Below are 17,298 nucleotides of genomic sequence, written 5' to 3'. Positions count from 1 at the left end.
TCTCTTTTATTAAGCAATGCCATACGAAACCGTCGACAGTTTGGATTTTTAACCCCTCTGTTTTCACCGTTTTACCGTTACTAGGCCGCAGTTACACAAAACCATTAACAATTTTCTGGCCTCCCACCAAACCGTCAACGATTTGGTCTACACCAAACTAAATTCCATCTTTTCTTTGTGTTTCTCATCATTTAAATTTTTTTAGGTCTCTACAAATAGAATATTAGAAATTTATTTCATATTCTTTTAAGAGTGTTTGTGATCAGATTTTGTTTGTGTATAATGTAAACTGATATCAAAATTATATTTTAGGTTTCATTGTATTCTGAAAACGTATTTGCTGATTCAATACACATCGATCTGGCAGGGGCAAATAATGTTTTAAGGAAAACGACATTGTAACGTGTCTTGAAGCATTTTCTATTCTACAGCTAATTTCTCTATCTTTTTTTCTACATTAGCAAGTCCAAACAAAGAAGGAATCTCATGCCATATTGGCAAGCCTGCAATGTTACTATTCACACCATCTTTGTACATACCCTAGAGTATCACTAACCTTGCTTAGACATGTGGCAATTGCTCAAGTGGCAAACAAGCCAAACTTGAAGAGTGACAAATATTTAACCAAGCAAGAGAAGTTGCCCAGCCATTGGGTGATAAAAGGCTACCTAGTCATTAAGGATATCACCTAGTCATAAGATAAAGACCTACTAATAATCACCTAGGCAAGACCATAAGGATTCAACTACAGTAATTACGCTATTTAATGTTTGGTAACTCAAAATTATGGTTGGAATTATTATTTAATTTATACTTGTAATCATACAAGTTAATGGTAGCAATGATTTGGGCATGATCTGGATTTCAATTATGATTCCAACTTTGACTTGGAATGGGTATAAATAAGTGTATGATTTATCTCCTCCTAAGGTTCTCCAATTCAACTCAACAAGTATCATGCAATAGCCCAACATTAAACAAGTTTCAATGTCTTTTCTCCCTCTTATCTCTTTATCTCTTTTTCCCTTACTTTCTTCTCCTCTTAGCATGTGTTTGATAAAATTTAGCAATTAGTGTTGATTTCATTGTATATTGAATGCAATTCTAAATCTGTTAATCAAATTCTGAATATAATTATTACCAATTTCTGAATCTGAATGTTGAATTATTTTAGTTATTTGGTAATTAACCTCTAAATATATTATTTTTCTAGTTTTTTAAACTATCAAGGGAAAACTTATTTGTTAAAATTAATAAACATTTTGTGAGATCAATATTTATATATATATATATATATATATATATAAAATAATGTGACTCAAATATAAAACAAAAAAACCATTATTTGAAAATATTTTCTAATATAAACACTTTAAAACATAAAATATTATTTATTGAGACACATAATAAGAAATCATTTTTTCTATTTAGCACTTCAACTAAATACTTGCTTTTTCTCCATTTTTTTTTTCATTTTATTCTACAAAAATCTCAGTTTTATAATTTCCATCAATGGATCTAACATTTTAATTATTTATATATGTAAAGAAAAATCTTCACATATCCCTCACAACGAAGTGGGAGAGTTAAAAATTCATTGCATTCATGACCTCCTTTTTATGTGGGCTTGGATTCAACGGAGAGCAAAGTTCATTTTAATATTTGCGTCTTTCCAAAATTGAAAGCCACACTAGTTAGAGATAATTCAAGCAAGATGGCCCTTCCCAAATCATATTTTGAGATCTGTAGTAGACAAAATCAAAGCATAAATAGGAAAAAAGAAATTAAAAAAAATGAGAACATAAATGAAAAGGAAAAGGGAGAAAAAGAAGGGAGGAAAAAACATACAGTGTTGAAGGAGCAAGGAGAATGTCAAAAGAAGAGAAAACACTAAAGGTGTTCGTTCAACATGGAGAGACCAAAGAAGTGAGAGTTTGAAGAGATAAGACATAAGTCGTTTGGGTGATTGAGGGAAGAGAGCCGGGGCTATGTAATTTGTACTATTTTTTAGGGATTCAAAAGTCAAAAAAGCTTCTAATTTGTGATCTTACTAAATTAGCACTAGAATAATTACTAATTCTCTTAGAGGCAATCTAAAGCTATTTCAAAGGTGGACCAAACAAAATTGGCTCGCTGAATTTTGAACTGTTAAAAATTCAACCTCTATTTAGAGGTCATTAAGTGCAAACAGACAACCCCTTAGTCTTTCCACTTTGTATCTCTCCTTACCCTTTCTAATCCAAATTTCTTACTTATCTATTTTCTCCTTCCTACAATTTCTACCAATTTTATGATTCTATACAGACCCCTTATTTCACAAGATATCATAGGGCAATAGGACAATCCTTACACGTCTAACAAGGGCTAAAATGTCAAGTCCATTTCACCACATCTCAATCCCATCATCACCATCCCTTAAAACATGATTGGTTTTTTTATCAAACATATTTTTGACACCCCTATATGGGACCCATTATGCTACTAGTTACCAAAAAAAAAAAACCCAAGCATCATGTCAATAAGGTCTATCAAACTCACAAATATTGATCTAGTGATGTTTCGACAACATTTTTTTTTTTTTGCCAAAAAGAGTTTTCATGCAGTCTCTCAAACCTCTCAAAAGGTAGTGACCATGATGAAAATAAATTATGGACAATTTCAAAGATGACATGAGATCTTAGATGGAAAGCATAGGAAAAGACATGCTCAATGATTGAAGACTCACAATAGAAAGGCACAAAGAAAGTCTTCTTGCAGCTTGCTCATAATCCTTTGTTGAGCATGGCCGAACCATCACCTATAACGACTACAATGGATTCAACCAATTTGTTATTTTAAAGGAAGACATTAGTAGGCAACTCTAGTTCACCTTGCAAAGCTTTATGGTCGAACCATCGCCTATAACAACTTTGACAGATTTGTCCAACCTGCTCTTTTACATGAGAACATTGGAGGGCAAATTCCACTCACCTTACAATTGCCTTATGGCCAAGTCATTGTTCGTGATGACTTGAATAAGACTTGGAAATGCAAGGAATAACAAAAACCATTGATAAGTATCATCAACCAAAAGGATCACAAAGATCTTCCATTGACCGATTATGTAAAAATGGCAAAGAGCCCAAGCTTACCACTAATGAAAATCATAGAGCTCTTTAGAGACCAACTATGATGAGGGAGAGGATTTCAACATGATCAAATATGAAGAGTTCACTGACGACTCAAAGCTTGTTGAAGGCCAAGGCATAGAGAACCAAAATAATTTCAAGACTAATTTGGAGATTGTTAAACTCATCAACGAAAACATTGAGTTGAGTTAGGGTCATCCTTTGGCTTGGCCCAAATTTGGTATAGGATGATCATGTTTTATCTTTCACCCCCAATCTGTCAAAATATGCTTCGTATCCAACATGATTTGGGGGGGGGGGGGGGGCAAAGCCCATAACTAAATTGATTGATTGGAAAACTATTCATCCAAGGAATACAACGAATATAATATGTATTTTAGGGAAAAAGGAAAAAAAAATTATGGTTGCTCATTTATAAACATTAAATGTACTAAATGGCAGAGTCGCGAGGGCATTGTCCGTGCTACCTTTGTGCATATCTTGGAGTGAACAAATATCACCAAGACATGTGGCAATCACCCAAGTGGCAAAAACTTATTGCGAAACTTGAAGAGCAACGAGTATTTAACCAAACAAGAGAGGTCATCCAGTTGTTGAGCTATAGAAGGCTGCCCAATCACCAAGGATGTCATCTGGTCATTAGGCGAAGAATTGCAAATAGCCACCTAAGTGAGACCATAAGGAGTCAACTATAATGATCATGTTATTTAATAATAAGTAACTCCTTTGAATTATGATTGAATTCTTATTCAATTAATACTTGTAATCGTGCAATTCAAGGGTCAACAATTCGAGAATGATGTGGGTTTCAATTGTAATTCCAAGTTTGACATGGAATGGGTATAAATAGGCATGTAATTTAATTTTTAAGGATCTCCAACTCAATTCAACAAACATCATACAATAGTCAACGCTAACAACCCTAATGTCTATTATTCCTCTTATCTTTTTACCTATTTTCCCCACTTTCTTCTCTCCTTAATCTCTTACCTCTTTATCTCTCCTTATCTTTTATAATCTAAGTATTTTCACTTTCCCCTTTTCCCACTTTGACGATTTTTACAAATTTTACGATTCTATCCAAACCCCTTATTCCACAATATCTTTGTGCAATTGGACACAATCCTTACACCTCTGACGGGAGCTAACATAATAAGTCCATTTCACCTATCTCAATCTCATCACCACCATCCCTTAAAAAAATATTTGGTTTTTGATCAAAACAACCCACCCCCCCCCCCCCCCACACTATTGCAACAACCATTTTGTATCATTATTGTAGACAAAATATTTGGCCAAAACCTACAATAAAGAAGACCTCAATTTAACATAATTAGTCCACCATAGCACAGCCATAGAAGATTCTAGTTACAAGCATTCCTCTAGATATCAACCTTGCACACTTCTAGCATGAACAAAATATTTGTACAAAAAAATTAAAAAACATATATAAATATAATGAGATAATAATGACAGTGATGAGGATTATGACGATGATGCTAATAACAACAGCGATGACGATGATGACAAAATTATAGAGTAGCATAGCCAGAGTAGAGAAATATTTATGCTTAGGAGCACAAATTTCAAGCCTTGAGTTTGGATTTGTATAGAGTTAAAAGGAGGCTCAATATAATTTTATCCTATGTTTTCTTCAACTCCATATACAAATTTGAAGTTTAAACTTTGAACTCCGTGCTCCCAAATACATGACTAGTATTGAAAGGTACTTCAAGATCAAGTGATGGCAATATTCATTTTTTTTTTTTTTGCACCCTTGATATTAAAGATTAAGGTGAGAACAGGGTGATGATTATTCCCTCATGGCACCTCATGGCAAAAGGGGGAAAAGCAAACAACATGATAAACCTTCCAATATGATGGAACATCGAAAAAATGGAGATAAGTAACTTAAAAGACTTAACATTAACAGTGTTGAGCAGTGGCTCAAATTGGAGTGGATTTGCATGCTCTACTAGTGATTGGAAATAATCTAATCCAAAATCAATGTGTGCTCAAGTGATTTATATGTTTGAGGCTTTGTATGCATGTTTTCTTGGGTGTTACAAGAGCTTCTAGGAATAAGGGAGAGTTATCATTTGAGTGTTTAGTGATTTTAATGTGTACAGTTGCTTGTGGATTGTGTTGGTCATCAAGGCAAGCGTTGAATCATGTTAAATCTTGTGTGGTTTCCTCCTGGTCTTGCTTTTGCATGTATTGCCATAACAATGGGTGAGACAAGTGAAAATTATTAAATTAAAAAACAGTACATTCTATATATATATTCTAGATATTTCGTTGAGGTTTTGTATGTGTTATGGGGATCAACAAACAATTGCGGGTATGATGACCGCTTTCAACAACTGCCCTACTTTCATAGTTTCATTATTGTCAAAATCTAAACACAAACCATGATAAAAATAACCAAAATGACACATGATTTCACATTTGTTTTGAAGTCAACAAAAAAAAAAAAAATATGAACCAAGCAATTAGCAAAGCTACCCAAATACCCGGAACAAACCCTACCAAAGTCTGACCAAACATTTTTTAGATTAATTACATATGACTAAATTCACCAAATGATTGATTCAAGTTGTTGGCGCGAATAAACTTGCAGCTGGTTGATTCACCAAGAAAGGGGGCCATGCACTAAACAAAAATGTTGTCGGTACCTCTCACAATTCCACATGTGGCAGAAACAAAATTAAGTCAGAGAATCACACTTAAATTACCAAAGCATAGACATTGGCTGGCATGAAATTTCTTCAAACAGATAATTCACTTCCCTATGTATATTGCCAAAATAGCATAAGCCCAACCTAGCTTTGATGACTCAGTGGTGGTGTTATCTACAAATCTCAAATTCATCCCCAGCCATAATCAAGCTACATGAAAAGCCAAGTTGACGAGGAAAAGAAAAGACAACATTCAAATCCGACTCAGCTTCATCCAACCATCATGAATCAATTTTCTTCAAGTTGCACACAGTTCACCCAAAACTTGAATGACAGGGAAAAAGCAAAGAATTCTACTAAATCCTCACTTCAAATTGAAGTCCAAAAGGACCAAGATGCATCCAGACAAGAAGAATTACCTGTTCAAGCTAAAACTAACTCCACCATAATAATGGAAAAAAATTGCTTTCTTTACTTTGATTTGCAGTCTATAACACATAGAACTGTGACCAGAATCAGAAAATAGAATCCAGCATCAACAAAACCAGCCAGAAGCAGAGAATTTTCACTCCCAAGTTCAAATTTACCGCATTGCATTAACCAAAATAACCACCATCCTCATTCAACTTAGAACTCATAACACTGAAAATCACCAAAAAATTGTCACGACGAGTATCATGATGCTAAGCAATTCAGTATCAGGCACAATTAAACCTCTGTATAACACCAAGTTCTGCACAATTCGCTCAGAGCTTCAATGAAAGAAAGACGGCAAAGAATTTACCTTCTGCTGCAAATACTGAAAAGCAATACCCACCATCCCCACTTGGAATTAAAGCAAAGAAACACCCAGATGAATAAAAGCAGAAGATTAACCTCCTCAAGTTAAAACCAAATCCAGCACAGCGGGAAGAAGTCCAAACACCACTGTCGTCACTTCGATATAGAGTCAATAGTAGCAAGAACTGCAACCAAAATTCCAACAATAATTCACGGTGAGAAAGCCAACAAAAAGCAGAGGATTTTACCTCCCCAGGCTCAAACCAACCACATCACAAAAATCAACTATCCTCGACTCAACAAGTGTCCATAACACCAAAAATGGCGACAAAGTTCACCACAGAGAATCATAATTTTTCTTGATGATTCAGCATCGAAGATCATCAAATAGGAGAGTAAGTTTGCCGCGAAGGAGAACTCCCCACGCCCGAAACCAACCCTCCTTGGACCGCCTCCTGCTCATCCATGAACAAGTCCTCTGAATTTCTAAAAGCCGCGTGCAACCCCACAACCGAAACCCCAATAATCAAAGACACCAAAACATTCAATCCCACATGGGTAAACACCAATGCGAGAATGGTGACCAAGCAAAGCACACACATCACTACGCGATCATCCAGCGTATGGCCGAACAGAACAATTGGGTCATCGCGGAAGAAGTACAGAAAGAACCAACCCACAAAGACTATCAAGAACACAATCATTGAAATGGGGTGGTACACGAGGCTTAAGAAGAGGATCAACAGCACGATCATGGTGTAGTTTACTCGGAAGTAGTTGGCGTTTCGCTTGATGCGAACCATGGCGTCTGCGTAGCTGTAGGGGCGAGAGAAGGATGACAGATCGACGAGCTCTCGCCATGGGCGGCGCGTGGCGTAGACGGCTCGGGACGTGCTGGCGGCGCGTGAGATGAACGTCGGGCTTGAGTCGGGTGGTGTGGCGATCGAAGTGGGGAATGCGCCGTATTCTGCGGGTGTTTTAAGCGACATTGATGAAGATTTTGATCTGTAAGCCCAAAACCCAAACCCTAGATCATAGAAACGAGAGAGCGAGAGAGAGAATGATACAGAAAAAGTATAAATATTTAAATTTTTTATTGAAAAAGGTTAATGATTTGTAGCACTTAGAATCCAAAAGTTTTGATTTTTTTAAATGGACGATTAATATGTAATTTTTTAATATGTGGTGTTTATTTATAATTTGTGTCTTCTGGAAATAATATGAGATTTGATTTTTTTAAAAAGATCATTGACCTTAAAAAAAATAAATTAAATAGTAATTAATCAATATGACCTTATAATTTTTTATCATTAATCTTAAAATTCAACCGAAGAGAATGCTAGTGTCTTCTATATAATACCTTATTTGTGTAAAAAGATTATGACAGATGGCAAATGAAACATATAAAGAAATGATATCAATTTTAATGTGTACTATGTTTTTTAGAAATAATCTTAGATATTGACTGCTTGAAAGGGTAATTAACCCCTTTAAAGATAAATTAAAATAGTTTATGAAAAAAATGGAATTATAATAAATTTAATTTTCCATCTTTGATTTCACAATAGGCCATGCAAAATAAAATTCAACAAAGAATGTTTGATGCCTTGATTGTGTCATTTATGTGCACTCATTGGATTTATGTTGAAAGATGGAGAATTGATCATATAATAATAGTTCAATCTAAATGGTCAAGGATTAGAGGTTGATGGTTGCCACTCAAAACGAGCTCAAGGTCTATAACGTGCCCTAAGATTCGCAATCAGCAACCGATCCAAGACTTGGAATGGGGGCCAAAACTCACGCGTGATATATTTTAAATTTTTTTACAAAATTAATTGTTAGTTTTGCATGAGGGACACATTAAGCTGGGATTCTCATGAGATGTTTGCTATAGAGAACAAGCATTATTTCCCTAGATTTTTAGCCGTTGCATTAGACATGCTAAAGTGTGTTAAGGTTTGTCAAAGGCATGGCCACCACAAAGAGTTCTAGCTATGGAGTTGCATACATAATGAAGCCTTCGTTGTTTAGAGAATGGGCAATGAAAATCTATCCTCCATCTTTCAAAGAAGCATAGCTCTGTGATCGTGGCTACAAATTATTTCGCCAAATGAGCTGAGATGGTGCCAGTTAAGGAGGTGAGAATCAATAGTTCCACACTTCAAAGGTTTGGCCTTGTTCATTGAACTTTTTTCCTTTTGCTTTGGCGAATGGTAGGGGCCAATTCCACCGACAAAACTAGAAGGGCTGGAACCCGAAAGCCTAGCATGAGCTGTTATCAAGAGTAATTCAGACTCACTCAGCCACTTAAGTCATGCCATTCGCTTTTACATCTTCTCCAGCTGATTTCTATTTCCCAACTTACCATTTGGTCTTGTTTTGTTCTTCTGTGATTGCAAACTGAGCCTCATTTTATACTTGATATAATATTGGCTGAGGTTGAAATCAGAATTTTACCAACGTGCCAAATAGAGATGAAAAATAATCATTACATTTGAAAAATCCAAACCATGAATTTAAATTTCAACAGATTTTAGGTAAAATTCAATACAATTTTATATTACATTAATCTAAAATCCCACAAACCTAAATTTAGGACTTCTCCCAAAGGGTAAGCAAATAACTTGTAACTTGTCGTATCAATGTGCATTAGTAAGTTGCCATCAACTAATATTTAAATTTATATAAACAAAGATAAATCACATTCTTACGCAAATGTAAATTTTCTCATTCAATAAACACTAAAATGGTTTAAGAATAATCAAATCTCACACTCATACAAATTACAACTCAATTTGACTCCTCTTTAAAAGACAATTATTACTCTCAGAAGATAAAAATATTTTAAGGAAAAAGAGTTTGATCATCACAAAAAATAAAAATAAAAATAAAAATAAAAAGGACAACCCGGTGCACAAAGCTCCCGCGTATGCGGAGTCCAGAAAAGGGACGGACCACAATGGGTCTACGTAAAAAATATATAAAGATGAGAAAAAGAAAAAAGCTTCCAATGAGCAAATATTGTAAATGTAGAAACATGCATTTAAAGGTATTTAACTTATTTGTCATTCCATTACAACCACATGAAATTTTGTAATTTCGAGTCATTCTGCGTGACCACCAAATACAATCATTTCATTTCCACCTTCATTTCACTCTTTTATCATAATTTTTTTCCTACTTCAAAAGAGACGTAATATTAACCTTCAAATAAATTTCTGCCCAAAAAAACTTCCAACTAATTTCATCAATTCCTCAAATTTCATCTAAATATAGCCGTTATGTACATACCTCAGAAATATTTTTGCAGGGTTCAAGTAAAGACAACAATGATAATAAAATACATCTCTAATAACAACTAAAAATGGAAAGCCTTCACGACATGCACCTGTCAGGGTTACCACTGCATCACCCACTCGTAAATCTCTAAAGCAGCACTACGCAATTTACTTGTCTGTTCCATGAAACTTCCTTCCAGCTTCAACAGCTTCCCTGCAGATGTAGACATGGTAAATCGAGAAGAGAATATTGCAGACAATTCTATCCTATTGCCTCAATAATGTTGATAGCCAACTTTAAACAGGTGCCAAAAGTCCAGAGAAAATATACTATGAGGCTCCAACCAGAAAGGAATTTAGTTTTGGCAAAACCTAAGGTCTATTTCATAAGACACCACGTGTTATGTTAGGTTGGGTTCCTAAAAGTTATTTTTTGTATCAAGATCTAGTGAAAACATCTTACTTAAGAGGCTTTCTCAGAAGTAATATTGGAATGCTTTTGGTGCTTTTACGAAGCAAACAATACCAATTTAAAAGTGTGCACTGTTGACAACTGGTGGCAAGCTTCTTAAAAAACTGAGGATAGGAAGTTTCAGAAATGAACTCAAGACCCACCATGCCTATAATTAAAACTCCAACCATGGTTCTTTCATCTCTCCTTTCCTGAAAGGCATCACTCCAGCAACAACTTCTCAGCCGATCTACACATTTAGATTAGCTTCTGTGTCGATTATGAGGTTTTGGGTGAGCTTGGAACCTCCTTAACATGTTCTCAAATCCCCATGATGGAACAGCTAAAATCCCTATCTAGCCATCTTCAGGAAATGCCATGATCTGGTTCTTGAGAAACAGCCTCATCATCGCAGGGTTTCTCAGATGAGTATTGAGGAATAAAGTGGTGAGCATATTTAGTTTAGATCTATATGATAACTGGCGCTGTCGCTGGAAGGCTGCTGATCTCACTACCAGCAGATCACAGCAGTCGCCAAAACATGGATCAATCCACCGTTGGCAGACCCAAATTTTTCTAAAGATGAGTCTCAATTTCTTTTTAAGCCACTCTAAACTATGATAACAAGGAAGTATGCAAGTTCAATTTGGAAAATGAACAAATAAAGTCGAGCAATTAGCTGTCACAGGTAAACTCTGCTACTATTAACTATCATTGTCAGATGGCGGAGGTCCCACTGATAGTTCTGTATAAGAAAATATTGTGGCACAGATGTGCAAATATAAAAGATGAGATGACCTACTTTTTTATTCTAGAAGCAGGTCTCAATATTTTTTAGCCGCTCTAATTTAGAACACGGAAATATGCAGGTTCAATGTGAGAATTGAATGTAATAAGACAAGCAATTGGTTGTTAAAGCAGAACTTGTGTCTAAAACATCTATAGATTTCTACAGACCACTAATCTAACCTCTACTAATGTTTAATTATCTTTGCCTTCCAGATGGAGGTAGTTGCACGGATGGTTTTGTGTTAGAAAAATTTATTGCACAGATTAAGAATTGATGCAAAGAAAATGAGGTGATCCCACTTGCACTATAAATTCAGTACAATTATTGTCCTCAAATGAGGGCAGACCTCGGATCAACAGTAAGGTTGCTCCTTTGTGACCGGGTGGCCACGGGTTCAAGTCCAAGGAAACAGTCTCTCTGCATAAAAGCATAGGTAAGGCTGAGTACAATGTGATGACCCTCCCCCTACCCTCACAAAGCGGGGAGCCTTGTGGCCCGAGGACACCCTTTATCGTCCCCAAATAGTTTCCTTCATTTCTATGAAAAGGACAAGTAAATTTCTTGAATGAAATCCAATATTTCTTACATGGACCATTTGACAAGTAAATATGAACTGTTCTATTCAAGTTTACTTCTGCCATACGGTTGGCAGTCAAAACGCTACTTATTTTACTAGTTCTTAAAATCAATACTTATTTTGTAACACAATAACAATGCTTTCTTCTATATTATGTATGCCCAAAGTACTTATATTCAATTTTACTTTTTCAAATTCAGTGCTTATCATTTTAGTAGTTCAAAATGACACATAAATAGAACTGAAAACCAGCTTTTCAAAAGGTGTTGAAAAGACCAGGGAACATACTATCCATGGTTTAAACCAAAAAAGAATTCAGTTTCAACAAAACCTGAAAGCATTTACGAGCTCCTTATTTTCAGGGTCAAGCTTCACACCCTCATAAAAAGAATTGGCTGCTTCCTCAAACCGCTGTAAACAAGAAGGGTAAAATGAAATATATGTCAAATAGCACAAATGATGACTTCTAATCATGAAAAGGAATATAACTTAAGAAAGAGGCATACCTGCAGTAAACGTAGTGCTGCACCTTCCCGGTAGCAGCCCTTTGACCAATCCGGTCTTAGTGCTCTGCACTCTTTTGCATCAGCTAGGGCATGGTCAGCCTGTCCCAGACGGACCCAACAAAGACTTCTATTGGAGAGCAAAGTAGCATCAGTGGGATCAAAATCAATTGCCTGTAAATCCATTAAACAACAATTTAGTTACAACACATAAAACTCATGATAATTATGATAACTTATTGGCAATAATTTCATATAGCTTTCAGCATTCCTGGTTCCGGTATGGAAGTGAAACAACTGAGCTAGGCATGTTCACATGTCCTCTCATCCTCAAAACATCAAGTGAAAATTCTATGTCAATGATCCAACAAACCTAATCGCATACAAACAATGCCCAAGAACTAGTTGTTGACATTATAACTGCCTAAAAACGTTACCAAACATGCCTTTGTACTCGAAAATCCACACTTTTCGGTCTTTGAACGCTTATATAGTAGTGATAATCTTATTCCATATTAAAATAGAAGTGCTAAAAATCCATACAACGAACTGCCTCGACTCAATCCAACCTCAACCACAAAAAGAAAACATCAGTGCTCAGTTTTGATTTGACAAATTACGCAATCCAAGTCAGTTCAGTTTTCAGGTTCATCCACTATAACAGACTGTAAACCAAACTGAATTATTGTCAACTACATTAAAAGTTCATATTCTTGTTTATCCCTGCCTCCTTTCCATTCCCCTCACATTTTGGTCAATTCTTTTCTATTAAATAGCATGATATATACATTGTTGGTGTTGCGACATCCCGGGGCAGAGGCCCCAGTGGCCGCGAGGGAATAAAATTGAAAATTTTGATTTGGAATCGCCACCAATGTTCTATAAGGCGTAAGGCGAGGCATAAGCACTAAGGCGTTGGGGCATAAGCCTTTTGAGAATTTGTTTTTTAAGATAAAAATTTGTTAAATAAATTATATAGATTTAAAATAAAGTAAAAATTAAGAAAATCACAAATATAATGTAAAAAAGAAAAACTAGATGTACTTCGCAAAATACTTGTTGGCCATTCAAAAATTGCTAACTTGAATACATGACATAAATCATGGCAAGGGATAGCTATACCATTACAAAGTTCAAACTATTTTCATGACTTAATATACAAGTCTAGTTATTTTGGAAAGGTTGAGGTTTAAGAGTTTTAGAAATAAACTCATATTATGACATTCCTTTTGTAAAAACATGTAGTTAAAATTTTATAACCAATTCGAACTTGAGAATCACACACCCAAAATGCGTAAGCCTCAACTAAAAAGGCGCAAAAGGCGTGCTTTTTGAAAAAATGCGTAAGCCTCGGCATATGTAATGTGTTAGCCTTTTTGGAATTTGGTATTTTAGATTGAGCCTCAAGGCGTTTTAAGCATGCCTTGCCTTGCCTTGAGGTGAGCCTCGATTGAGCCTTTTAAAACACTAGTCGCCACTAACCTATTTTTCATTGGTGCAATTTAAACACCTAACAACTACTCATTTGATTGGTCACTAGACTAAACCTAGGTCAAGGAACCAGTAGTCTCGGTATGCTTATACCAGAATTGGGATCAGGAGTTCGGTTATGCGAGAAAAGGTATTCACACCCCCTACACACTCATTCTATGAACGGTACCCAATTGATTATGAATTATACTCAAATTGAACTTAATAACCTTTAATTAACTCTCTAAAATAAATGAATAAATGAACAAAATTTCAAGTAGATTAAAAATTTTGGTGTGATTTAGGAATGTCAAATAGGACCTCAAAATGAGGAGATCTTATTAGATAAACCTCCCTCAATGCTAATACAAGTGAGGTCTAAAATACCTCATTGCCTTTTTTAAAATCATAGGGGCACACCCACACTAAAATCAAGAAAATCATCAAAAATTATTTTTAAAACATTCCCAAATTTTTTAATACTTTGTAGAAATTTTCTGAACATTTTAAACATTTTTTCAAAATTTTACGGGATTTTTCAAAGATTTTTTCCCATTTTTTTTTATTCCAAATCAAAATAACTCAAAACATTTTGCTTGACTTCAAAAATATTTGTTCAAAATTTTCCCTATTTTTTCTGATTTTTTATGATTTTTATGCTATTTTTATCTAATTTTAAAATTAAAAAAAAAACTAATTAAAAATTTAAATTTTAAACACACACACACACATAAGAAAAACGGTTTGAATCTAAATCAGGTCAACCGGGCTGGTTTGGTTTAGGAACTAGGGTCCACATGTCAACCACATGTGGTAACACATGGCAATAAGTGGTTATTCCTTTTTTTTTTTGAAAATAGGGTAACGTCTGACACATATCAACGCTTGGTTATTCCCCTTTTTTAATTTTTGAAGACATGTGTCAACACCTGGTTGACTCATACTTTAAAACGCGGATTGCTGACGTGGCTAGGATATGAATTGTCCAAAGAAGACATAGATCGAACGGCCCAGATCTCTCCACGCCTCTCAAGTGAGACTTGGTTCAAATTGAAAACATAGATTGGACGGTCCAGATCTCTCCATGTCTTTCAAGTGAGACTTGGCTCAGATTAAGCCATGTTGACACGTGTACCCCTTAACCCTAAGTATATAAGCTCTCTCTCTCTCTCTCTCTCTCCTTCCTTTTTATGCTCTCAAATCTACAAAATTCTCTCTCCATCTATGTAATACTCTCAGATTTGCGAAGCACTCTCTCTCTCTCTCTCTTTCTCTCCATCTCTTCTCTGTGTGTATTTGATCTTGGATCTGGTGTTTTCTATTTTGCAGGTTCAACAAAAGATGGTTGGGGGGTTCTAAAGCCTCAGATAAGTTCTCCCCTCTCTTTTCCTTTTCATTCTTGTTGGTTTTGGAATGATCCATGCAGACCTCCTTGATTTGTACCTTGTGCTTTGATCTGAGTTCAAGGGTGAGTTAGCTCACCGAGCTAGTCAACTCACCACATTGGGATCCAAGATAACTCGGGGTGAGTCAACTCACCAAACTCAAGTGTGAGTTTGGGAGTCTGGTTGGGTTCTGGGTCAACCCACCGAGTTAGGTTGACTCGAGGGCTTTGGATATTTGGGCCTTGAATTTCGGATTTGAAAAAAAGTGGGCCTCCCCGGGGGGGGTGGCGCCTTGTTTTTTTAGAATTGGGCCCTAGGCTCCACGGCCCCCTTTTTTTAAAAAAAAAAAAACAAATGAGGCTGGTTTTTTTTTTAAAATAGGGCCCGGGACCTTTTGGATTTAAAAATGGGGCCGTTTTCTTTAAAATTGGGCCCAGGGACCTTTGGGTTTAAAAATAGGGCTAGGTTTTGAAATTGGGGCCCGGGCCCTTTGGGTTTTAAAAAAAACTACTTGGACCTTTTATTTAAAAATTGGGTTTGGGCCCTTTGGGTTTAAAAATAGGGCTAGGTTTTGAAATTGGGCCTCAGAACCTTTGGGTTTTTAAAGGTTGGGACCCTAGGGGCCTCTGGGTTTCTTTAAAAAAGCGGGCCTGGGTTATTTATTTAAAATATTGGGTCTGCGCTCTTTGGGTTTTAAAAGTTGGGCCCTTTATTAAAAATTGGGCTTGGGCTCTTTAAATTTTAAAAGTTGGGCCCTTTTATTTAAAAATTGGGCCTGGGCTCCTTAGGTTTAAAAGAAACGAGTTATGGGTTTTGAAATTGGGCCCTGAGGGCCCTTTGGGTTTTTTTAGGGGCCTCTGGGTTTTTTTAAAAAGCAGGCCTAGGTCATTTATTTAAAAAATTAGGCCTACGCTCTTTGGGTTTTAAAAGTTGGGCCCTTTATTAAAAATTGGGCCTGGGCTCTTTAAATTTTAAAAGTTCAGCCCTTTTATTTAAAAATTGGGCCTGGGCCCTTTGTGGATTAAAAGAAACGGGCTAGGGGTTTTGAAATTGGGCCCTGAGGGCCCTTTGGGGTTTTTTTTCAAAAAGGGTTAGGCCTTTTAAAATTGGGCCCTAGACCCTCTGGGTCTAAAAAAGGGCTTGGGGGAGCTTAACGCATGGACTCTGGGGGGCTTTTTGTTTTAGTCACAAGCTTCAGGACTTCCCAAAGAACATGAATTTGTGGGTTTAGGTTAGAATGTGGGCTTGGGGGTTACGTTGGACGATGGACTTGAGGGTCACGTTGGACAGTAGGCTTGTGTGTGGCGCATGGAAGACACTCCCTTCCTTTTCTGACTAAGTACCTATAGTATAGAAAAACTATGGAAATAGAAAGCAATAAGTAACCAAACTAATCTTGTGTCTTTTGCTCCTTCGGGTTTTCTTATCCCTGCGTTCTCCTCTTTATGTGCTCCTCTGTTTAGGGCGTTCTTTGGTCTAGGCTTCTGTCCCCTCTAGTTGGTAGGGAAGCCTTCGGGTTGCAAGGCAATGGGCTTCGCAGCTCTCTTCTCTGAGAAGGGTGGGATGTTACCCTCCTTTCTTTTCTCTAGGGTTTCACCCTCAAGACTTCACTAGTAGACCACTTCTCTCACTATGATACCTCTCAACTCCTTTGTTTTCTTTCATTTCTCTCTTTCTTAATGTGTGTTCTACCCTCTGTGAAGGCCCCCTATTCATAGGGTTGAGGCCTCAGCTAGGGTAGACAATAGACAGAACCTTCCTTTTCCAACCCTTTCCTTTCCTCACATATGCTTTCCTTCCTATAGCAAGAAATCCCATCCCTATTGTGATTTGGTCGATTCTCTTTCCATATGGGTCCTTGGCCGAAGATTGGGATTGGATACATGTCAATTTACAGAATCACTCAAATTCTCTTCCTTTATTGCTTGATTTCTTTCTAATTTTGGATGCAGATACACACGAAGATGCTTGGGATATTCTCTGCAGCATGCTGATTTTTTTTTTCTTTGCCCCCCTGTATTTTTTTGTATTTCTGCATTTCCCACTGTATTATGATGTATTTCCCTGTATTCCTACCTTTCCCTATATTTTCCTTTTATTTCATGTATTTCCCTATCTGATTCAAATAGGAGGAAGACAAAGCATGAGCAGTTACTTTCTGATCCCTCCCCCCTCCTCAAAGGCATCCCTATCTGTTGCCGTTTTTCAGATCTGTGGATTAAAGTGTGTAACTTTAAAAACCAATGTTCCTTCAG

At 36.3% G+C, this 17,298-nt stretch overlaps 2 protein-coding genes across 2 annotated transcripts in view; both read right to left on the bottom strand.

Annotated features, from left to right (window-relative positions):
• Nucleotides 1-5,482: 5,482 nt before the first annotated feature.
• LOC131152630 (PRA1 family protein E) lies at nucleotides 5,483-7,699 on the bottom strand. The gene has a single exon (XM_058104381.1). It carries the CDS (start codon nucleotides 7,573-7,575, stop codon nucleotides 6,970-6,972), a length of 606 nt encoding a protein of 201 aa, XP_057960364.1. The 5' UTR covers nucleotides 7,576-7,699; the 3' UTR covers nucleotides 5,483-6,969.
• A 2,132-nt stretch (nucleotides 7,700-9,831) lies between these two features.
• Nucleotides 9,832-17,298, bottom strand: part of LOC131152629 (uncharacterized) — a 57,121-nt gene continuing 49,654 nt past the window's right edge. The window contains exons 11-13 of the mRNA XM_058104380.1: nucleotides 12,192-12,362; nucleotides 12,017-12,096; nucleotides 9,832-10,081 (exon numbers count right to left, since the gene is read on the bottom strand). Of these exons, the coding sequence (XP_057960363.1) occupies nucleotides 10,036-10,081; nucleotides 12,017-12,096; nucleotides 12,192-12,362 (297 nt within the window). The 3' untranslated portion in view covers nucleotides 9,832-10,035. The remainder of the gene's footprint in view (nucleotides 10,082-12,016; nucleotides 12,097-12,191; nucleotides 12,363-17,298) is intronic.

The sequence above is a fragment of the Malania oleifera genome, chromosome 4 (genome assembly GCF_029873635.1).
Source record: "Malania oleifera isolate guangnan ecotype guangnan chromosome 4, ASM2987363v1, whole genome shotgun sequence".
Taxonomy (NCBI): Eukaryota; Viridiplantae; Streptophyta; class Magnoliopsida; order Santalales; family Ximeniaceae; genus Malania; species Malania oleifera.
This window is presented reverse-complemented; position numbering and strand designations above follow the sequence as displayed.